The 24263-nt window shown below is 37.0% G+C and overlaps 3 protein-coding genes, 1 long non-coding RNA gene and 1 pseudogene across 9 annotated transcripts; 3 read left to right on the plus strand and 2 right to left on the minus strand.

Moving 5' to 3' along the window:
• The window catches only part of LOC111487991, a 601695-nt pseudogene that overhangs the window by 462021 nt on the left and 115411 nt on the right, over positions 1-24263 (minus strand).
• LOC111490351 lies at positions 3149-3709 on the minus strand. Its single transcript, XR_002719552.1, has 2 exons — positions 3545-3709; positions 3149-3439 (listed from the first exon to the last, which is right to left on the minus strand). It is a non-coding gene; the product is annotated as an uncharacterized LOC111490351 (long non-coding RNA).
• Positions 6290-15209, plus strand: LOC111489810 (protein CROWDED NUCLEI 1-like). 4 transcript variants are annotated; one of them, XM_023138207.1, is made up of 9 exons: positions 6290-6521; positions 6693-7122; positions 8150-8359; positions 8908-9161; positions 10396-10666; positions 10758-10841; positions 11406-13378; positions 14450-14666; positions 14752-15209. In XM_023138207.1, the coding sequence occupies exons 2-9, from the start codon at positions 6904-6906 to the stop codon at positions 14953-14955; spliced, it is 3432 nt and encodes a 1143-aa protein (XP_022993975.1). In that variant the 5' UTR covers positions 6290-6521; positions 6693-6903; the 3' UTR covers positions 14956-15209. The 4 variants fall into 4 exon arrangements, with proteins under 4 accessions (XP_022993975.1, XP_022993965.1, XP_022993983.1 ...); XM_023138197.1 differs by having other exon boundaries at positions 6779-7122; XM_023138215.1 differs by having other exon boundaries at positions 6845-7122.
• On the plus strand, positions 15670-18785 carry LOC111490200 (protein CROWDED NUCLEI 2-like). Of its 3 annotated transcripts, none has more exons than XM_023138737.1 (4): positions 15670-15943; positions 16971-17180; positions 17760-17997; positions 18477-18785. In XM_023138737.1, exons 1-3 carry the CDS (start codon positions 15836-15838, stop codon positions 17994-17996), a joined length of 555 nt encoding a protein of 184 aa, XP_022994505.1. In that variant the 5' UTR covers positions 15670-15835; the 3' UTR covers position 17997; positions 18477-18785. The 3 variants fall into 3 exon arrangements, with proteins under 3 accessions (XP_022994505.1, XP_022994513.1, XP_022994499.1); XM_023138745.1 differs by having other exon boundaries at positions 18530-18785; XM_023138731.1 differs by having other exon boundaries at positions 15676-15943; positions 18535-18601.
• On the plus strand, positions 18875-22520 carry LOC111490192 (succinate dehydrogenase assembly factor 2, mitochondrial). Its single transcript, XM_023138718.1, has 4 exons — positions 18875-19467; positions 19583-19709; positions 21945-22013; positions 22095-22520. Exons 1-4 carry the CDS (start codon positions 19205-19207, stop codon positions 22239-22241), a joined length of 606 nt encoding a protein of 201 aa, XP_022994486.1. The 5' UTR covers positions 18875-19204; the 3' UTR covers positions 22242-22520.

Here is a 24263-nt window from a genome sequence, read left to right on the forward strand (position 1 = left end):
TATTGTTACTTTATTCAATCCCCTATAGTCAATGCACAATCTCAAGGTCCCATCTTTCTTCTTGACAAAAAGCACTGGGGCTCCCCAAAGTGATACACTTGGCCTGATAAACTCCCGATCTAAGAGATCCTACAACTACTCCTTTAGTTCCTTCAACTCGGCAAGAGTCCTCCTATAAGGTGCCTTGGAGATTGGAGTTGTACCAGGTTCCAGTTCGATTGCAAAGTCCATGTCCCTGACTGGTGGTAATCCAGACAGTTCATCTGGAAACAAATCCTTAACTCTTGTACTGCTAGCACATTCATCATACTACTAGTACCTTTCCTCGGTGTCCATTACGCTGGCCAATAGGGCCCAAGCTCCGTGGCCAATTATTTTTCTTGCCTTTAGAGTAGAGATAATCCTTGGGGTGCTTCGAGAATCCACCCCCTTAAATTTAAAGTTATGTTCATTATGTGGCCTAAAGATCACCTCTCTAGCCCTACAATCGATAATTGCTAAACAATCCATGTCGAGGATCACGTCGAAATCACTCATGTTAAGAACGATTAACACCACCTCTAGAGGTCGTCCTGTTATTACTATTTGACTTGCTTGCACCATCTCATTAGCTACTAAAATCTCTCCTGCGACGTAGACACCGATAGTTTGTATCCTAAAGGCTCTAGTCCTAACCGTGCATATCTAACAAAGGTAGTACATATGAAAGAGTGTGTGGATCTAGAGTCAAATAATACGAAAGCATGAAAGCCAAGTACTGGTAAGGTTCCTATGACTATAGTGTCCATGTCATCCGCCCTATTTCCAATAGTTGCCCTAGCAGTACCGCAATTCTATGCCATGTCCCCTTGGCCTCCTTGCCCTGACCCTGACGCCCTATTCTCCTTTTGACGCCTTCGATGAGGGCAATCAACCTTCTTATGACCGCTCTTACCACTATGGAAACATGCGTCTGAACCTGCCCTGTATTCCCCTATATGTCTAGTGCCACAAGTGGGGCAAGTAGGTCTCTCAAGTCTGAGGGCCTCACTTCTAACACCCTGCTGCCTTTCTATTGGAGGTGGCCTATGTGATCTTCCTCGGTTCACATGTTGTGATGTCCTATCAGAATGCTTGTTCCATTCCCGTTTACCCAGGAGGTTCCTCTAACCCCCAAATCTCCTAAGCATCTTTTGAAGTTGGGTGTCTATCATGGTAGCAGCATTTAGGGCGCTTGCATATGTAATGGGTGTCACTGCCACCACTATTCCCTGGATTTCCTCCCGAAGACCTGCAATAAATCTTCGTATCCGTTTTTGTTCTGTATCGACCTGTTCTGGTGCAAATCGAGACAATCGGGTCAGTTCCAAGTCATACCCCTCAACCGTCCTATTTTCCTGCCTCAGGTTTAGGAAGGTGGCCTCATTCTGATACTGATTCACCAGTGGGTAGTACTTGTGGAAAAACGCCCTCTTCATTTCATGCCAACAGATCGGTTCCTCATCCTCATCTTTGCCCTTCAACGTCCTTTGAGCAGTTTTCCACCAAAAGTGTGTCTGACCTTTGAGCATGCCTCAAGACAATTCATATGCCCAAAAATGGTCTCAATCACTTATACCCATGCTTCTGCCGCCATTGGATCAATTTCCTTCCCTTTGAAGGTCGGAGGGTCATGCTTCCTAAAATCCCTGATGAACTTTTACTCTCTAGTCATGCTAGCGTTATTCCCCCTTGGTTGGCCCCAGCGGCCCGTATGAGCGCCTGAAGGGCCTCGATGGAAATAAATACTAGGTCTGAAGGTGGGGCTCCTGTCTTCCCCTGAGTCAGTACTGGCGGCATTTGCACGCGATCAAGCAACTGAACCGACAACGTCTGTTCCGGAGCTGAGTCTTGGGTAGGATCAGATTCCTCTGGAGCACTAGTGGCTCGCTTACCTCTCCCTCACCCATTACTTCTAATTATGGGTGCCATAATATCTACGCCATCAACACGCAAGTTACTAGGTGTTTATCTTAAGCCTTTAACCATAACAGGTTCATGAATTATTGTCTCATCATGGAACGTTAAACTATAATACGACTCCAACTATGGACTACTGCTTGTAACTTACTCTCTTGGTTACCGAGTCAAGGAGGAACGTGGCTACGAGCCGAGCTGTAGTGGACCCAACTCACACTCTAGATAAAGGATGGTCTATAGGACCTAACAACCTAGGGCTCTGATACCAAACTGTAACGACTACTCTTCGACGCATCGAATCACACATCGCTACGTGGACTCTAGGGTAAAAGCCTTACAATATTTCCATTTTATAAAATGGGAGACACAAGAAAATTAAAGTTACCTAATAAGCATTTAAAATTCATAGTTTCAAAACATAACGAGATCCGCGGAGTCACATCAAAAGAAATCAGTTACAAAATAGCACAAGTTTTCCCAAAATAAACATTAAAATGACATTAAAAACAACATGGACAGCAAGGACTCAATCTAAGGGTCTCCACTGCAGCTGCACGGCTCCGCACTTTTTCACCACCGACATCAGTCTACTTAACACTTGAAAAAAAATAGCAATAACATGGGATGAGTATAAAAATACTCAGTAAGCAACCTACTTGTCGGCTCTTATCGGACTTAATCCTATTCACGGAATCTTGGCTATGTGCTCAAATCTATCTCTAGCAAAGTATATTGTGGTCTCAAAAGAAGACCCTATGGATTTTCATTGATATGAATTTTATTCCATACCTAATATCTACTGAGTTCAAATCAGTGGATTCCGCCTAGTGGTGCCTGACATCAACTACCTGTTCCTGAGAATCAGTAACTACTTGCCACTACTCCCCGTCGGGCTACGTAAACTACTTATCTTACACCCCTGTCGGGTTTAGATTAGTAAAAGGTCATGGCTCTCCCCACTAGGCACCCCTGACGTAGTACTACAGTAGTATACTCACTATGGCTACCCATATCCACTATAGGTGACAACTAAGAGACGGTAACTCATAATCTATGAAATTCATAATTCACGCTATCTAGCACATAGCAAATGGTCCAATTCACGAATGGGCAATAATGAGCTATCCAAACCCCAAATCAAAACATAACAAGCTTACATCATACTCATCATGGAAATCAAGAACTAACAATCTAACTAGACATCCTAGGAAACACATAAACTCAAACACCTATCAGAGAATTTCACATTATGCATACGGAAGCTATATAACCCTAACTATAATCAAGGTATAATCATTCACGAAATCGAAGTACAACACACATGAAACTAATGTTAACCAAACTCCTAAGTATAATACTAGATCGTTTGCCCATACTCCAAACTGACTCCTACAAGCATTTCTTAGAAACTTTCTCCATGCGGTTACTTGTTGTAGGTTTCCCGAGCTTGTTCTGGGTCTTCAACAAATTTTCAATTTCTTCAAAGATCTTCAATTAGGTCCTACATTAAGAAAATATATCAAAACTATAGAAGTTGGGTAGATTTCGAGTCAAACGATGCAAATTTTTGCGAGAATTGGGTCTTTGAACATTGGGTCATGTTTACCTTCAGGTCTGGTTTGGGTAGTGGGTCGGAGTTAGCTAGATGGGTCGGGTTGGCCCGGTGTTGACTTTCGGGTCACTAGGTGGGTAGGATCGGTAGACGGGTCGGTGTGTTTTTGGCAAGGCGGTTTGGTACAGTGGTTCGATTTGGTCCAATGGTCGGTTAAAATCCAGCTATCAGCTCCTTTCTCCCCTCGATTTTCCTTCACCTGTTCAGCTTGTTCGACACTTGCAAACATCTTGGTTCAACTCCTTCCCTCTGATTTATTGGTCTCTTGCCAAGAGTTAAAAGAGAAGTTTTGGGGTAGGTGGCAGACCTACCCCATGCCTTTTCATATTTCGCCTTTTCATGTTTTTTTTTTTAATCAAAATGTTGGTACAACCGGCAACTGTACGAGTTATTACAGTGCTGCAACCACAGAGTGTACTAAGAATTCCAAGATATCATACAACCTATATTAACCTCGCTCTGATACTAGATTGTTGAACACAACTTTTTGTGGGAAACACTCGCACTCTTTATTAAAAACAATCGAAAAGAGATCACAAAACACTCAGTAGAAACTACTGCTACACTCTGTGCTTTGTATTTTTTTTGGATGAAAACCTAGATAGGGTGGATGAGTATTTATAATAGAGACTAAACAATTTAACTCTAAAGTATGTCAATATTTTTCTTAAAATATCTCACTTTTTATCCTAAAATATATAAGTATCTTTATTCCTAAAATACTTAAATCATTTTGCTCAAATGAATATAACTCATACAATTATTGGGGTTGACCCTATTAGGCTAGTGATAATATTTTAACAAATAGTGTCGACAATCTCTATCATGAAGTTGTGGGTATCTCCAAAGTCGCAATGGTATTCTTGGGTGCTTTGTGGTTAACCCAGGCCTCGACATACATAAGACCGCGTTTCACTAGCTCTTCTATCTCTTCCACTTTCTTATGAAAAGTGGACAAGTACTTAAGTGCCCTCATGCAGAGGTGCTCAACTTTCTCAACTAACCATGTTTCAATTTATTCCATCTCATTAGCTTTTAAATTCAATTCAAGTTTTTCTTGGAAGACATATAGTGTCACCTTCTGATATGAACCAAGAGACATCAATCATACAATATACTTCAATGAATGAAGATGTGAAAAAAATGGTGTTGAAATTATCAAAAGATATTTTAATTCATGTCACATTGAAGGAGAATGAAGCTTCATTGTTATAAATTTTGGGTGGATTACAATTGAGATTTATTGTATTTCATTAATGTATTTTAAGATTTTTTATTTACTTTTAAGTTACATTTATAAATTATAGTCATAAAGGATACATAGTGACTGATTATAGTCATAAAGTATGAATGTTACAAACAGTTGAAATGTCTAGATCAAGAGTTTCATTTTGAGGCTATAAGTCATGTATGTTGTATTTGTAAGTAGACATGAAAATATAGTCAAATGAGCATTTGTGCATTCGTTTAGTTAATTGTTAAGTTTATTTGCAATTCGATATAGTTTAGGTTGCATGTAGAATCATTCAAGCTCGACATGATTAATCTTGCTTGTGGAGTGATTCGAATCCCAAACAAGTATTTTTGTCTTGAGATATTTGATCAACAATAATCATTCAAGCTAAATATGATCGATCTTCTTTATGGAGTGATTCGAATCTAAACAAGTGTTCTTGCCTTGAGATATTCAATCAACAATGTAGTCCGAATCTTACTCACCTTGTAGTGATTCCTTATCATTTGGTATCGGAGCTTTCCCTTGAGTTGATTTCCATATCATTTGGTACCCGAGCTTTCTCTTGGGCTGATTTCCATATCATTTGTGATCAGAGATTTCCCTTGTGCTGATTCCTTATCATTTGTTATCAAAGCTTCAAGCTCAAAATTAGATATATGTTTCCTTTACGTTTCTTTTCAATTTGATTTTTATTTACTTTTATCTTTTTAGTTTTTTATCAACCCAGAGTTTAAAATTCAATCTTGGTTCTATTGAAAATTTTGAGAGGTGAGAATGAGAGCTTCATTGGTGTAAATGAGTGCAAACAGAGTGACCTAAAATTCCTTGAGTGTATACACGTGACAGAGTGTTGTGAGGTCCTTTGTATTTCCATAAAGTTTCACAAATAGATTCGAGGGAGAATTCTCTTGAAGAAGTGAAGAAGTGGAGAATGATATAAATCAAGAGACATCAATTATACAATATACTTCAATGAAGATGTGAAAAAAATGCTGTTGAAATTATCAAAATATATTTCAATTCCTGCCACATTGAAAAAGAATGAAGCTTTATTATTATACAACATGAACCTTCTCTAGTCATTCAAATTCTCAATGGGCCTCCTTACATACGAAGCAAGAAAATGAGCCTTGACTATGACCATTATGGCTACAAGGTCTTCACCATTGAGCTCTACCTCTCTGTTGGGAGGACTCTTTTTCCCCTCATCTGCTTTCAAGTCTGTCACCCCCGACTTTGGATGAGTTGGGTCAATAATTTCTATTACCCCACTCAATGAAAAACTAGTTCGGTCTTTCGTCTTGGGATAGATTGATAGATCGTTGTTATCGGACGTGACCTTTTATGGAGCATTCATTATGTTTTATGGTGTATAATAATTAAACTTCGAAAAAAAAAAATTAAAAGTTAAATTAATAAAAAGATTATATTTATTATTATTATATTTTGAATTTTTTTAATTTAATGACTGGGTTAGCTAATTTAGTAAAGGGGGTTAAATCTAGGTCTGTACGCGTTTTCCCCTCTCGCTATAACCCGTTTCGTGTTTATTCCGGACTAGATTCTCTCCAGTTCCGGCAACGACAGGCAACGACGCCCTTCTCCATTTTCTCTCTTCCACACCTTTGATTCTTTCTTCGGATTCCTTCTCCCTTCTATTCTGGCAACGGCAACGACGCCAACCAGCCTTCCCGTTTGGAAGCGGGCTAACGCTACTCTTCTTCCGGAAACGACGTTAGCTTCTCTTCTTTCTCTATTTTGCTTTCTTTTTTTCTCTTCTGCACTTTAATTTTTTTTTTTTTTTTTTTTTTTTTTTTTTTTTTTTTTTTTTTTTTTTTTTTTTTTTTTTTTTTTTTTTTTTTTTTTTTTTTTTTTTTTTTTTTTTTTTTTTTGGTTCTAATTTAGGGTAGTGGAGTGGAATTGCTGTTCTGCTATAGTTTCCTTTTGTTCTTCAACCTGAATGTTTAATTATTCCTGACTGGATTGAACAGAACGGTGGAAGTAGGGTTTCTGTAGAACTTGTCGGAGCATCTCAATTCTTTTGTGTTTTTTTTCAATTCATTTGAGAATTGGGGTTCGGTCTCTCTACATTGCTTACAAGCAATAGAACCTCATCATGTTCACGCCTCAGAGGAAGGATGTGGCTTTTACAGACGGCCCACCGCCGCCGTTGGGGTCTCTGAACGACCGATTCCATAAAATTGCGGCAGCTGCGGATACTGGGAACATGGACGATTGGAGGAAGTTTAAGAAGGCGGGGTTGTTGGACGCGGCTGCAATGGAGCGCAAGGATCGGGAGGCGCTTCTTGAGAAGGCTTCAAGGCTTCAAAGCGAGGTTAGTAAATATCATCAATTCTTACTTGTTTTCTATCTTTGGATTAATTGGGGTCGAACTGTAACGTTATGGCATATGCACTTATGTGATACACTGGCCTTCAAGTTGGGCCCTGGTAAAAGCTAGTTTCTATTGTTACTTAGGTTGGTTCACGTTTAGCAAATAAGAGAAGAAATCAAGCCTAGCACAAATTTAACCCTGGTTAATGCACAATATCAAGAAAAACCATTGAATATGCCTTTCAAAACTCACAAATTCATGTTGCAACAGTCAATTAATGCCAAACTCATCCACTAATTTTAATGAATAGTATGGTAAAAATCTCTCCAAATTTAATAATTCAACAAAAATCAAGCCTAGCATAAATTTAAGCCGGCTAATGCACAAGATCGATAAAAACTCACAACTTCAACAAACACAGCTCTAGTATTGTTTTTCTTTGAAGGGCTTCATTAATTTTATAGTAGACTTATGTTTTATATTTATTAAATGTACATAAGAATATTTTCATTGAAAATTTTTAAAGTCTATCATAGGGAAAGACTTTCAATGCTTATTTAAGGTTAAGATAGCGATGTTTATCAAAAGTTTGAGGTGCATTTTGATGAAATTAAAAGTTCAGGGTATAAATTGTTTGTTTCCCCTAAAATTTTAAAATAGTTTTGGCAAAGTTAGGCAATCATGGGGTGAAATATTGAATTCCAATGTATAGAAAAATAGGTGCTCTTGTGATTTTTTTGAGCAATTATACTTATGTTGGTAGGTTTAATCAGGTTGGAACCTCATGCCTAGGAAGCTGAAATACTATTTCCATTTAGATGAAGAGAGAAAAAATGTTTTTTTTGCCTTTTTTTTTTTGTCTTTTTAATGTAATAGATGTATGCATTATAATGTTGTAGTGTTTAGCACAATCATCCTACAGGATGGGAATAAATGACTTCATTGTTTGTCATTCTTTTGGTATCGTTCCTGTCATCAGAACTTATATTGCTCTTACATGGATTTATCTGATTATTATTTTTGGCAGCTTTTTGATTACCAGCACAATTTAGGACTTATTTTGCTAGAGAAGAAAGTGTGGGCTTCAAAGTATGACCAACTAGGGCAAGATTTAGCAGAAACTGAGGAGATCTTCAAACGTGAACAATCAGCACACTTAATTGCATTATCTGAAGTTGAAACGAGGAGGGATAATTTGAAGAAAGCTCTTGCTGCCGAGAAGCAACATGTGTCTAGTGTATGCTATTCTTGGCACATCCTTAATAATCCCTAGATAATTTGTGCCGAGAAGCTCTAGCTCCCAATACTCCTTAATAATTTGTGATCTTATTTTAAAACTTGGACACTAAATTGTGGAATGAACTTATATCTATAGAAATAGATCCTAGATCTTAAAGATTGATTAAATACTATGTCTCAATTTGAAGTTTATTAGGGCTATGTGGCAGGTCATTATTCTATTTTGTAGGGAGGGCAATATATATTAACAATATCTAGCCATTAGCAGCATGGATTTGTTTTCACTATTTTGCCAAGATGATATTAGGATGTTTATTAGCAGCTGACCGTTCTTTATTTATTATCTTTTCTGTTACTCTTGTACTATTTTATCTTGCCTTAAGGACTTAACTTTTACATATAAAATATAATTTTGAATCAATTTAGCACTTTATTGATAAAGAGTCGCCAGAATCTTGTAATCCTGTAATGAATTATTTTACCATCTCAAAGCTTTTTATGAGATTTTCAAGGTTGAAAGTAATTTCATACCTGCTCTTGCTGCAGCTTAAAAAGGCTTTATGTGAAGTAAAGGAGGAGCGTGCAGAAATCAAACTTACTTCTCAGAAAAAGTTGGCTGATGCAAATGCTTTGATGCATGGAATTGAGGAGAAATCTTTGGAGTTGCAGAAAAAGTTGAATGCTGCTGAAGCCAAGCTTGCTGAGGTAAATAGGAAGAGTTCAGAGTTGGAGATGAGGATGCATGAAGTTGAAGCTCGTGAAAGTGTGCTTCAGACGGAGCAAATATCCTTGGTCACAAGGTATTCTTCTCAACATCTTTTTCTTTGAGCATATAACCCATCAATCGTTGATATGTATGTATTTGGGAGAAATCCTTGTATTTGAATAATCTTCCTGATTTCAAGTAGTCTTAAATTGATTTCAAGGATTTCAAGTAGTCTTAAATTGATTTCAAGGAGTATGTAGCCTTAAATCTACTGGTAGCTTGAAAACTTGAGAACTTATAAAAACAATAAGAAGTTTTATACCACTAGACTTAACATTGTGTGACCATCTCAAAAGTGTTATTTTCCTTTTCCCAGTTGAAAGCAAAGATTGTATTAGTGGAAGATGAGAAATTCTCAAAAGGAACAAAATGTAGTCTATTTAGAGTTTATAGATGGGATAGTTATTCCAATTTCCAATTTCTAAGTACTTTACATTTTCTGTTTTGACATGGTGCTCAAACTACCGAGAAATTCATCAAAGAAAAAGGAACATTTTGAACTTTCATCAACAGGGCTTTTTTTTTGGAGCTTTGGTTCGAGAGGAGCAACCATACATTTCTTTTTAACAAGAAACAAATTTTTTTATTAAGGAAATGAAAAGAGACTAATGTTCAAAAGATAAAAACTCCATAGAGGAGTGAAAGAAGGAAACAAAGAGCGGCTTTCAAACATCCAAGGCAAGTAAGTATCATGTAAAGAAAAGGCTCCAAAAGATTTGGAGAGACACACTAAGAAGAGGCTACGCTCGAACAATGGAAGATGCTTGTATCAAAGATTCTTGAATTCCTCTCCAACCATAATTATGAAATAAGTGTTCTGATCGCATGATACAAGCTAATCATTTGGATCTTTTATAAATTTCGTGATTATTTTAACTATAAATGTATACCTCCTTTTTCTGATTATAGCTTTAATTCTCTCTTGACCCACTGGAAAAGTTTTATGTAGCAGTTTGGAGACTTAATTTTTTATATTTATTTTCATCAATGAAATTCTAGTTTCCTCTCGAAGAAAGATGGGAAAAGAACTATGAGTTGGCTCATCTTTTGTAGTTCTTAGGAGGGGGTTTCCTCTACAGCAAACAAAAACAGATATCAGAGGCTAGAAGGATGCACCTCAAAGCCAAATTTGAGGGGTGGAATGTTGATTTTTTAATCAATTTTGTTAGAGTAAAAGAAGTTCTGTGTTGCCAGTTTGGTGCATAATGCCAGTAGTCTCATTGAGGGCACTCTCTTCTTTACTTATTTGTTGTTAATTATTTCTTTAGGAAAGAAGCACATCAGGTGACTTCCCATAAAGAAAAAGACAGCTTACGTAAGTGGCAACAGAAGTTGCATGAACGGGAAGAAAGCTTGAGCAGGAGTCGTGAATTGCTAAATGATAAAGAGCAGAAGGTAAATGAAAATGGCACAATTATGAAACAAAAAGAGAAGGATCTTGAAGAGATAAAGAAGAAGATTGATCAATCAAGTTCAATTCTGAAAGAGAAGGAAGATGAAGTAAATAGACAATTGGCAGATGTAGAAGCAAAAGAGAAGGTAAAAAAACTAATTAAATGAGCCACTTGTATTTCTTTCTGTTTTTTTTTTTTTTTTTTTCATTTCCCACCCCCAACAAAAATGGTTGCAGGAAGCTGATTTATCAAGAAGTCTCTTAGAGAAAAAACAAGAAGAATTAGATCATATGGAAGAAAACCTTCGTGGGAGAGAAAGGGTAAGTTGATATGCAACCCGCACTTGTAGGTATTGTACCAAAATATGTCTTGTTTGCATGGATGCAGGTATAGTCTAAAAGTGATTGAGTAGGAGAAGAAAAAGAAAAATTGAAATAGTTTTCTCTGGTAACAGACTAGAAGTTTTACTCTTAAGTCATAGGGTTTGTGATGACTGTTTTCTTGAAATTTTATTACTTGTAGCATGATTCATGTTATTTCATTGTGATGCATTTGTGCTTATCATGATGGCTGAGGTTCGTTGATATGATATTGATAAATGAGGATAAGATGCGTGGGTGATGCTTATCCTGGCATTATTTTCTCTCTTGATTCTTATATATCTCCTTTGTTTAATAGATTGTTTTTGCGCATATTATTTCCTGTTCAAATTTTTATTCAAGGTTGATCATTGATGTTTAGTGCCATGCTATTGAAGTGTCAGCACCATACAAAAAAAGAATACTTTCGAGTATTGGAAGAAAGATATGGTAAATGAATCTCGTAGAATAATGTAATATAGTTCTTTATGTGTCTTATATTTGTCTTCTTGATGTTCTTTTCAGATGGAAACCCAGCAGCTGCTTCATGAACAAAGTGCTATTCTACAGAAGAAGAGAGAAGAGTTTGAGTTGCAGTTGGAAGAAAAAAGGAAGTCTGTGGAAAATGAAGGTAGTATCAGGTTAGGAGCAATCAAAAGGAAAGATATTGAAATTAATCATAAGAAAGAAAAGTTAGTGAAGCAAGAACAAGCTTTGGATAAAAAGTTGCATAGAACAAAGGAGAAAGAGGGTGATCTTGAACGAAAGTTAAAAGCTTTGAAGGCAAAAGATAAGACTTTGAAAGCTGATGAGAGAAAGCACGAGGTGGAAAGGTTGCAAATGCTAGCTGATAGAGATAGCTTACAGTCTCTCATTGATAAGATTGAGAAAATCAGGACTGCAAGTACTCAGAAGGAGTGGCAATTTCACGAGGAGAGGGAGAAATTGCAGGTGATAAAAGAAGAGAGATCAGAGCATGTTCGTTTACAATGTCAATTGATGCAGGAAATTGAGAGTTACAGACTTCAGAACAAAATAGTTACGAAAGAACATGATGATCTGAAGCAGGAAAGGGTCAAGTTTGAGAGAGATTGGGAAGCCTTAGATGAGAAAAGGACTGAAATACATAATGGACTTGGAGATCTTGAGGAGGAGAGGAAGAAATTAGAGATCTTAAGGACAGAGGAGGAAAGGTTGAGAAATGAGAAAACTGAGATGCTAATTTATATGCAGAGGGAGTTGGATAATGTCAAACAAGAAAAAGAATTATTTGCCTCAACTACAAGGCATGAGCAGCAAGCCTTGTCTCAGCAGGCCCAAAATAAGCATAACCAATTACTTCAAGATATAGAGTTGCAGAGAAAAGATCTTGAGAGTCACTTGCAGAAGAGCCAGGAGGAACTAGAGAAAAGACGGCAGGAAAGGGAACTAGCATTTGAAGAGGAGAGAAAGAGAGAACGAAATGAAATTTTTTACTTGAAAAACATTGCTCAGAAAGAAAAGGAAGAGTTATCATCTGAGAGGCATCAATTGGAAAAGGAAAAGGAGGTTGTTACCATGAATAGGAAGGAATTGATAGCAGACCATCTTGAAATTCGTCAAGATATAGACAAACTCAACGTATTAAGTAAGGAGCTGAAATGTCAGAGAGAACAGCTTATTCAAGATAGGATTTGCTTTTTGGCTTTTGTTGATAAGCTTAAGAGTTGTGAGAATTGTGGTGTCTCCATTAAGGAATTTATGGTTCCTGACCTCCAAATGCCTGCAGACATCAGAGAACCGGACCCTCTAGCAAATCTAGATGTAGAATCTTTAAAACTTTTCCAGGAAGAATTAGCTGCTTCCGAGTTTGATTCAGACTCTGGAGGCCGCATGTCTTGGCTCAGAAGATGCAGCAGAAAGATTTTGAATCTGTCTCCTATCAAGAGAATTGGACAAGTAGTTCCTCCCGTTTCCATGAAGTTGGCTGCAGATTGTACTGATTTAGAAGCTAAGGAGCCTAGCGTTAGTGCTGGCGATGTGAAAAGATTTTCATTTAGAGATAACATCAGAGTGGCTGAAGATAGACATGCGCACACATTTGATGATTTTGGCAACGTAGACAGCAAGTTTGAAGAAGCTTCAGAAGGTTCCAAACAACCTGACCTAAAGAGAGAGAAGCAGAAACGTGAGAAAGGACTCAATTCCAGGCATAGAACACACTCGATGAAAGCGACTGTTCAAGATGCAAAATTGTTTCTTGGAGAAACTGTGGGACAATCGGATCTTAATGTACTTGTACAGAAAAGTGATTCAAAATTTTCAAATAAAGAAACTATCAATGTTAGGAAACGGCCACGGGTAGAATCCTCCACAATTTCTGTTAGTGAGCAGGATGGAGATGATAGTGAGCGATGTTCTGAGAGCATCACAACAGGTAGGCAACGTAAAAGGCAGCAAAAGATTGCTTCGGTGCAGGCACAAGGAGAAAGCCGATATAATCTGAGGCGACCCAAAATGTTAGTTTCCCATGACTGAATTTTGCCGACTCTATTTAGTCATGTGTTGTTTGATATAAGTATATTGCATGAAAAAACTTTGCAGTTAAGGTGTGTGTTACTTACATATTCATTGTGACCTCTTTCTTCAACGACCCCACTTTTTGTCTTCTCAATTTGTGACTCTACATCCCTTGATCAATAGGAAATTAATTTTGAGTTATTAAATTTATTTCCTGTTAATTGCATATCTTTTAAGAAGAAAGTTCTTTTGCTGTGCATTTGCTTTTCTTATCATTGACATCTAGCAATGCTTCCTGTTAATTTCATGCTGTTAACTTGGTCCTTGATCACTACATAAATAAAGAGATGTCAACATACGAACTTGAGTAATAGTCTAGAGAGGCGGAAACTGAAGCTTCTGGGATTAACTCTGCTTGAATACTCCAAATTTAGAAATTAAGAACTCTCCCCCTACGTCCTTGCCTTCACATCTTTGCTTATTCCCAATTCAAATTCCTCCCGTGTCCGACTTCAGTTGAGCCTTTTGTTTTGCTTTGTATGATTTTCCCCGTCTTGTATGCAGGCATGCGTTCATGCATATCTTGCATTGTAACCCAAACCTGTTTGTGTTTACAATGGGTTTTGATTGAATAGTGAATTTGAATTGATCTTGCTCTGACTCGAATTATTTTTGGTGGGACAGGCAAGTATAATGTAACATAGGGTACTGATCCAACATTTCTCTTTTCGAATCTGATATGGATAGCTTCACCTGAATAATGTGCCTGCTGATTCAACATCTTTTTGCAATGTAAAATTCATAATGAAAGCTTATTTAGGATGCTTACTTTGATGTTCTGTTCTATCCCCTTGTATAAGTGCTTTCATGTGCGTTTCTTGGTCAAGTACTTGGGCGTTCAATAAGGCACTCGGGGGCATTTTGATTTCTTTTTCTTTTTCATCTGTACTTTTATTTTACTCCCGTACATGATAGATTTGAGTACAAAATGCATTTGGCCACATCAGAATCTATTTACCGATCGCTTCTACCTCTATATGCTGCACCTTAATCTAGGAAGTTTTGTGCAGTGGTGGCACAGCTAGTGCAACTGAGGTTTCAGGAAACCTGACAACAGGTATGGAGAAAGAAAAGGATGCAACCATGACAGCGAAAGTGGAACCAAGTGGGGAAGCTTTTGTTACCTCTTCGTTGAGAAGTGTTGATGGTGAGAACATAAAAAAAGCAGACTATGTGCAGCTTACAACAGTCAGAACCATCTATAGATCGGAGGATAGAGTAGTTCAGGTAAAAAATTTTGTTTGCTATTTGATTTACAAGATTTTCTTGTTCGTAGTTATTTTGAATTATTTCTGGGGTGATTATTATACAGTTTGAATCGCTGAGAAATCCTGAAGATAATGCTTCTATGGAGAAGTTGGTTGCTATGGATGATTTGTGCGATGAAGTGAATGATACGTCGGAATATGAAGATGAAGATGGAAACATAATCGATGACGTAGAAGACGAGTACGATGAAGAGCAGCCTGATGCAAAATCGATTGGAAAGAAGATCTGGACCTTCTTCACAACTTGAGAAGACGGCTTTCATTCCCAAACTTGTCAATATTATCATTTGCGGAACTTTTAGCATTCAACTTAAGAGTAGTAGCATTTTGAGCTCTTCTACTGCCGCTATTTTGGATTTTGATTTTACCTCCCAATCGTTACTTGTAATCTTTACTTTTTAAGGTAGTCACCGAGCAAGCCCTTTTTATGGGGGAAAGGGAGGATGTCAACTTCCTCCGGTTCACTTTTACACTAAATTCTCAATTCATCAAATTTTACTTATTAATGAAAAGTAAGTCAATTTTCTATTATGGTTTTATTCTTATTTTTTACTAATTATGTCAAATCTTTATTTTGTGAACTCACATAATTTTGATTTGGGTCGAAGATATGTGATGTATTTTCCAATTTTGATTTGGCATCTCCCTTCGACCCGTCTCAGTTTCAATCTGTTTTTCGATAGCGACAAATTTGACTTCCTCATTTATCACAAATGCAATTCTCGTACTCAGATTTGAGGGCGGGAGTTGTTGGGTTGAGAGTTTTTTTATGCAACCAAAAGATCAGGTTGGTTAGATTGGTAATTCAACCCGAAAATTTTCCTAACCCAATCCTCTATTTTCGAGTTTACCAAACCCATAGATACCTCTTGCGTATAATTACTATTATTTTTATTTAATTCGGGTTCACCCCGAGTTTTTACCTGAAACTGAACCGATTCCTGATTGTTTAGTTATTTATTCCCGACTGGATTGAACAGACCGGTGGAAGTACGGTTTCTGTAGAACTTGGGGGAGCATCTCAATTCTCGTGTTTGTTTTCACTTCATTACAGACGGCCCACCGCCGCCTTTGGGGTCTCTGAGCGACCGATTCCATAAAATAGCAGCGGCTGCGGATACTGGGGACATGGACGATTGGAGGAAGTTTAAGAAGGCGGGGTTGTTGGACGCGGCTGCAATGGAGCGCAAGGATTGGGAGGCGCTTCTTGAGAAGGCTTCAAGGCTTCAGAGCGAGGTTAGCAATTATCATAAATTCTTACTTGTTTTCTATCTTTGGATTAATTGGGGTTGAACTGTAACGTTATGGCATATGCATTTATGTGATACACTGGACTACAAGTTTGGGCCCTGGTAAAAGCTAGTTTCTATTGTTACTTAGGTTGGTTCACGTTTAGCAAATAAGAGAAGAAATCAAGCCTAGCACAAATTTAACCCTGGTTAATGCACAATATCAAGAAAAACCATTGAATATGCCTTTCAAAACTCACAAATTCATGTTGCAACAGTCAATTAATGCCAAACTCATCCACTAATTTTAATGAATAGTATGGTAAAAATCTCTCCAAATTTAATAATTCAACAAAAATCAAGCCTAGCATAAATTTAAGCCCGCTAATGCACAAGATCGATAAAAACTCACAACTTCAACAAACACAGCTCTAGTATTGTTTTTCTTTGAAGGGCTTCATTAATTTTATAGTAGACTTACGTTTTATATTTATTAAATGTACATAAGAATATTTTCATTGAAAATTTTTAAATTCTATCATAGGGAAAGACTTTCAATGCTTATTTAAGGTTAAGATAGCGATGTTTATCAAAAGTTTGAGGTGCATTTTGATGAAATTAAAAGTTCAGGGTATAAATTGTTTGTTTCCCCTAAAATTTTAAAATAGTTTTGGCAAATTTAGGCAATCATGGGGTGAAATATTGAATTCCAATGTATAGAAAAATAGGTGCTCTTGTGATTTTTTTGAGCAATTATACTTATGTTGGTAGGTTTAATCAGGTTGGAACCTCATGCCTAGGAAGCTGAAATACTGTTTCCATTTAGATGAAGAGAGAAAAAATGTTTTTTTTGCCTTTTTTTTTTGTCTTTTTAATGTAATAGATGTATGCATTATAATGTTGTAGTGTTTAGCACAATCATCCTACAAGATGGGAATAAATGACTTCATTGTTTGTCATTCTTTTGGTATCGTTCCTGTCATCAGAACTTATATTGCTCTTACATGGATTTATCTGATTATTATTTTTGGCAGCTTTTTGATTACCAGCACAATATGGGACTTATTTTGCTAGAGAAGGAAGCGTGTGCTTCAAAGTGTGACCAACTAGAACAAGGTTTAGCAGAAACGGTGGAAATCTTCAAACGTGAACGATCAGCACATTTCATTGCATTATCTGAAGTTGAAACGAGGAGGGATACTTTGAAGAAAGCTCTAGCTGCTGAGAAGCAACATGTGTCTAGTGTATGCTACTCTTGGCACATCCATTCCCCATTAACGTATTTCTTATTTGATAATGTTGCCATTTTCCTTTCTTTTTTGTATTCTTAGATACTCAATTTGTTAGGCCACCAATCGTAAATGTGTACTAGAGAAACATGTAAGTGGTGGGGGGAGTTAACTTTCGTCAGCCCTACTGGTAATTGGGTGAGGTGACATAGGAGAAGTTGTAACAGAGAGAGTAATATGAGGGTAGTATCTATTCTTAAGGAGTATGTATTTGTTTAGAAGAGTCTTGTAGTATGGGAGAGAGAGGATCTTATTTTGAAATTTGGACACTAAATTGTGAAGTTATGTCTATAGAAATAGATCTTAGATCTTAAAGATTGATTAAATACTTAAAGATATCTCGCTTTGAAGTTTTTTAGGGCTATGTGATAGGTCATTGTTCTATTTTGTAGGGAGGGCAATATATATTCACAATATCTAGCCATTAGCAGCATGGATTTGTTTTCACTATTTTGCCAAGATAATATAAGGATGTTTATTAGCAGCTGGCCCCATTCTTTATTTATTATCTTTTCATACCTATTCTTGGTGCAGCTTAAAAAGGCTTTATGTGAAGCAAAGGAGGAGTGTGCAGAAATCGAACTTACTTCTCAGAAAAAGTTGGCTGATGCAAATGCTTTGATATATGAAATTGCGGAGAAATCTTTGGAGTTGGAGAAAAAATTGTATGCTGCTGAAGCGAAGCTTGCTGAGGTAAATAGGAAGAGTTCAGAGTTGGAAATGAGGATGCATAAAGTCGAAAGCAGACCGAGCAAATATCCTTCGTCATAAGGTATTCTTCTCAATATCCTTTTCTTTGAGCATATGACCCATCAATCTTTGATATGTACGGATTTGGGAGAAATGCTTCTGTTTGAATAATCTTCCTGATTTCAAGTAGAAAAGTGGTAGGCTAAATTTAGGCAGAAGAGACCTGACCCTTATCCAATTTGAGGGGTCAATATTGGTGAAGTGACCTTGGAAGTTTTCCCTGGTAGCAGACTAGAAGTTTATGATGGCTGTTTCTTGAAATTTTATTACTTGTAGCATGTTTCATGGTATCCTGAAGTTTGTTGATGTGATATTGATAAATTGATGCTTATCCTCGCGTTATTTTCTCTCTTGATTCTCATGTATCTTTCTTTGTTTAATAGATTATTTCCTGTTCAAATTTTTATTCAAGGTTGATCATTGATGTTTCAGTGTCACGCTACTAAAGTGTAATATAGTTCTTTATGTGTCGTATATTTGTCCTCTTGATGTTCCTTTCAGATGGAAACCCAGCTTCATGAACAAATTCTCACGAATTGGTTTCTATTCGTCAGGGTAAGGTTTCGAGCTCAGGGGGAGGAAGGGAAAGTTTGAAGGTGAAGAAAGGCGAGATATAGTCTCATATATATCTCTCCTCGGCTCCTCGGGCTTGGTTTGAGATATGAAGAAGTTTGATTATGACATAGATGGGTTCTCCTAACGAGATACATTCAGGGCAATTGAAATTTTGAATGTGAATCGAGCATCAAACCACATGCATCTCACTTCTCCCCTTCTAACTTTGAATTCTGAACTTATTTTTAGACCTTATTTTGGATGTGGAAAAATGCTTAAAAAGAAAAAATTAAAAAATTCAATCCAGGGGTAAAATGGTCATATTGTCTCCGTGCGTACTTAGGAGGCTGGATAAACCCCAATCACTAGGTCTCAGACTCTCCACGCGTTCCCCATTCTGTCCATAACCCGTTTCGTGTTTTGGGCAAACATAGGCCACAACAGCCACTGCTTCGATTCTCTCCTGTTCCTGCAACCACCACAGACAACGACGCCCTTCGCCACTTTCTATCTTCCACACCTTTCATTCTTCCTCCGGATTCCTTCTCCCTTCTCTCCTGGCAACGGCAACCACGCCAATCCGCTCTTCTTCCGGATACGACGTTAGCTTCTCTTCTGCCCTTTAATTTTCTTTTTCTTTACCCAATCCTGTTATTATAGTTTTCAAAACACGAATGGCGACGTTCAGAAGGGCTTTAGTCAAAGCTCATGAAGTTCTGTACCTGAAACCCTCCTCCACCGTTTTCAGAAGCAAATCGATGCCCCTTTTGCCTAGCGCTTATATATTGTTGGAGAATCTACAAGGGCGATTACCAAATCACAATCAGAATCAACATGGTTGTTTCTTTAGTTTTCGTTGCTCTTCCACGAGTGTAAATCCTTTGTTCACAGATATCGATCTCTCAAATGAAGAGAGCAAGAGGCGTTTGTTCAATAGGTTCAGTCTCACTTCCTTTGCATCATTAACTTTCATACCCCCCTTGCTTTCTTTCTCTTAATTTTTGGCAATTTTGTTTCGATTGACAAGGTTTTTCGGTTGTTGGATTCTACAGGTTGCTGTACCGGAGCAAACAACGGGGGTTTTTGGAATTGGATTTGGTACTTGGAAAATGGGTAGAAGATCACATCAATTCCTTGGATGCAGATGGTATTAGTGCTCTAATTAAAGTTCTTGACCTGGTAATCTAGTCTTATGCCCATATTTTTTAGTGATTTTCTATGTTTTGTGTTCTAGCCCTAGTTAGTTTTAATCCATAGCTGGGTGGAGGCCGGCCTTAGTGCCACATGGAATGTTTCATCTTTTTTCGTCATGTATTTGCCCAAATTTTGCACCACGATTTTCTATGTCACCTTCTCATCAATGAGGGCAGATTGATAGTGATGGTGCTGGTCAATCTTCATCCCATTCTTATCCCTCCTCGTGTGGCGGCATTCCGAGCTTGAATGTAGCTCTGAGAAATGAGACAAGAAAGAAAACAATAACGAATCCACTTTTGTTATTATGGAGTTGATTTGCACCTGCATAAAAATTTCAGGCCAAGACAAGTTCAAGGTTTTTATGAGCCACATTTGGACACAATTGTTCAAACGATGAGTCACTGAACGGTAGAAAAGCACAGCATATGATGCAAACATGCAAAAAACCGGAGGAGGATGTGTTGTGGCATATCTTTACCGCTGAAAAGATGATGACATGGGCACGTTGGGTTTCTCAAGCCAAATTTTTGTATAACATGGGAGGGTACTAGTGAGGAATATATTGGAAATATTAGTAAGATAATAGTAAGGGGTTAAGTGGTAATTAGTTGGATGAAGGGGGGTTTGGGTTATAAATAAAGAGGACTCGAAGTTTCTGGGAGGGTAAATCATTTTGGGGAGTGTCCATTTTGGGACTTGGGAAAGAGACAGCCCTCTGAAATATTTTCATTGATATTGCAACATAGTTATAGTTATATATCTATTTTCTTTTGTGATCTTGTGTTCAGGTACCTAATGAATTGGTATTAGAGCACGTTCATCTTGGAGTTGAAAAATATGACTAAAAAGGGATTAGAAGAGAGGGTGGAAGCTACTGGAAGGACATTGCCGAGCTTAAAGGCATGCTGCAAACAATGGCTCAAAGGACTGAGTAGTTTGCAATGGAAATACATGAGAATTCAAGTTCGACATGGGTGTTTGTGGTGATTATGTCGAGCCCCACAAAAGTAGTAAATGCTAGAGGAATGATGAATTTAAAATCTCTATAGTACCGGAGGGAAGGGAATCTATTAAGACAAGAAGTTATTGGTGGAATCGGAGATGATGGGGAATTCATGAGGCAGATGAAGAAGAAGCCTAGTGTAACACTTGAGTAAAGGAGGGGTATTGAGTAAAGGAGGGGTATGAATGACTGATACCACATCCAAAGGAGAACAATCTTGAGAATAGGATGGTTAAGAAAAGGTTAAAAAACTGATAGTAACTTCATAATTAAGCGTGGTTTGCTTAGAGCAATTCTATATTGGGTGATCTACTAGGACTTTTCGTATATGTAAGTGAGGACAAAACATGTTGGAAGGACTTTTGTTAGTTTGTGGGGATAGCCTTCACTTTTGAGGAGTAAGTAACATGACCATGTCATAGAGGATCTAAGGGTACTAGAGCCAAAATGTGCCAAATCCGGATTCCAAATCTTAATCCATATGAAAAGTGGAGAGAAGAAGTGACAAGGATAGAATCTAAAGAGTTTGGCAAGTTTATGGAGTAAGAAGGTAGGCGATCAAGAAGCAATGGAGGAAAGAAGAAAGATATAGCCGATGAGAAGGTGAGGTGGGTAACAGATGAAGAAACGATGAAGTAAGGACTTGTTAGTGGTAACCGGTGGTGGAAGAAGCAGAAGGACAAAAGATTTGCAAATAATTAAAAAAAATGAACAACCTTAACGACTCGACTCGACCCAACCAAAAATAGAGGGTTGGATTAGATTGCGAAGTTTGGATCCATTCGGGTCATCACTTTTGGGTTGGTCCAATAATTTTTCCCAACCCAACCTTACCTATGCAGACTCCTACTCATTTCTATCCCCTTGGCCAGCTATTCTAGGGCCTTCATGGCACTAGTCCACTAACTATTAAAATCAAGGGTAACCGCCAATGCCTGGTGACAAAGGGAATGGTGGAGGAGATAGTTTCAATAAGTGTGAAAGTTACAACAATGGGTAGTAAAATAGTTAGTGGGGAAGGGTTTGAGTTTAGTGTTCCTTACCACCAAAATAGGTGATTTCAGTTCAGTCCATCTGCGGAAACTTGGTATTTGTGATTTCAGTTCCTCATTTTTTTTCTTTTAAATCTATTATAAATGATTTTGAGGACTACTTTTTTGGATACTGCTTATTTCTTTTGCAAGTTTCTGTATATGTGTTCTTCTGATGTTCAGGAAAATCCAGATCTATGGAAGTGGTTAACTGGCCAAGAGCAACCCCCTAAAGCCGTGAAGACAAATCCTGTGAGCATCCAAATTAGTGTTTCCCTTTTTATGTTTGGACTAAAAAATATGTGATCTTAGAATTAGAGCATCTATTTGTAGGTATTTACTGATGTGCAAGAGAAGGTGATGAACAATCTCAACAAACATGCCTCACCCGAGACACGAACACCGCCTGGGCAACAATGGGTAAGGGGTTGGGATGATTTCAAGAGAGGTCGGGATGGCCCCATAACAGGAAACCAGTAGTTCTGTCTTCCATTAAAGAATTTTATGTTATAATTAAGTACTAAAGTTTCTCAAACTTGTTTGTTACGAATGGTGGGCTGTGAATAAGTTTCCCATCAAGTCTGTCCCCTCTAAACCCTTGGGATCTATAGTGAAATAATGGCTGTTTTTTTCTTTCACATACATTCACCAAATAATATCATTTCCAAGTGCTTGACACCATGGCTAGCTTGCGTTTCTTTATAGTTTGTACTTGATGTAATAAGCTTTGTATTAATTTTATAGTTTGCATTGGTGTTACCACCTCCAATGCTCTACCCCATAAACCATCCACCATCAATAGTATAAGTATGAGTATAAAATATTCGATAAGTAGTCTACTAAATAGTCTATCTCTAATTTTTCAAGATTTCTAGAACCTTCTAGTTAGGTTCTATAGTTCTCCAGATAGTGGACAAATTATTTGATGAATGGATCATGTGTGGAAGAAGAAAAAGAAAAAGAAAGAAATTTATTACTAATTAATTTAAGGGTTAGCTTTCAATTAATTGAGGAGGTTAGTGATAGTCCAAGTTTGGCTTCGGGTTCAAACTTTTATTGTGCATTTCTTCAATTTTGGTCGGTTGATTAGATTATTATTCATACAATCATCTTTTTTCTAATACCATTTAATACCTATTATGAAATTCTTAAATTGATTTGATTTAAATTATCTAAAAATCCCAAAATCGACAAAAAAAAAAAAAACAAAAATTATGGAAAGAGTTACAAAAAGTTTTCCTTCATGATCAATATCAATGATAAAAGAAAAATCATTTTTAAACTTGCGATTCAAATCATTCTACAAAATAGCTTAATCAAAGCTACTGGAAAGATTCTAACACGTAAATATAAATCCAAGAAATACAAATAATAGTAATAGTAATAATAATAATAAATAAATAAATAAACTTATAGCTTGAAAATGCATGATATGCAACTTTCTTTTTAATCTCCAAAATCTTTTAAATGAAGCAATAACATGAATGACTATTTATAATCTTGAAAATAAACCTAAAACACTTAAAGATCAATTGAAAGGTTGTAACTCTCATATCCTTTAATGACAACGAACTATTGACTCTAAAATTAAAAAATACATTGAAAACTCCCTAAATCCAAATATGTATGATAGAATCTTATCATCTATTATGAAGTCTTTGTGACATGATTAAGACACCTTATTTCTTATTAATACCATATTCATAAAATCATCATCAATATTTATTCCATTAATTCACTAAGAATTGAACCAGTCATGATATTAAACGTTATGTTTCATGGAATGTGATAGTCATACATTAAAAATTAATAAACCATTAACAGTAATTTGTGTGATACTATAAGTACATTACATTGTTGATCCATGATTTAGCTTTGCACAATTTATTAATCATCAAGTAAAAATTTATTAGTGCGCGTCTTTTTTAAATAGAAATCAATTATACTACTGCATTGTGCTTAAGGTATTCTTAATAAAAAAAAAATGTGTGTTCTATGAATGTTTCATCCTATTTCAGTTATTTGTTTATGCGTGCTTCGATCAAGGGTCAACCATTTGGTATCGAAGTTAAGATGTCAAAATAAATGTCATCACTTAACAACATTGTCGGAGGAGATGCGAGAATGATGAAGAGTGGAAAGGAGTGTATAATACTCAAGTATCTTCTACTCACGAAGAGTAACTACGTAGCATGGATACTAAAGATGTGTGTTAAGTTACGCCACAAGATGTGTTGGATGCTATCGAGTATAGTGACGACATCAAGGAGCAAATGTATAGGATGACTCTTCCTACCATCTACCAAGCAGTAAAAAAAGACGTCCTTCTCAAGTTGGTAGAGAAGGACTCGTCCAAGGCAACGTCAAAGACATTGTAAAAAATGCATAGGGGAGCAGAACGAGTCAAGAAAACTAAGGTACAAACCTCAAAGAGCGATTTGAGGCTATCCACAAGAAGGATGGTAAGTCAATGGATGACTTCGCTATGAAGTCAATGATGAT

Source organism: Cucurbita maxima, unplaced genomic scaffold (genome assembly GCF_002738345.1).
Source record: "Cucurbita maxima cultivar Rimu unplaced genomic scaffold, Cmax_1.0 Cma_Scf00001, whole genome shotgun sequence".
Taxonomy (NCBI): domain Eukaryota; kingdom Viridiplantae; phylum Streptophyta; class Magnoliopsida; order Cucurbitales; family Cucurbitaceae; genus Cucurbita; species Cucurbita maxima.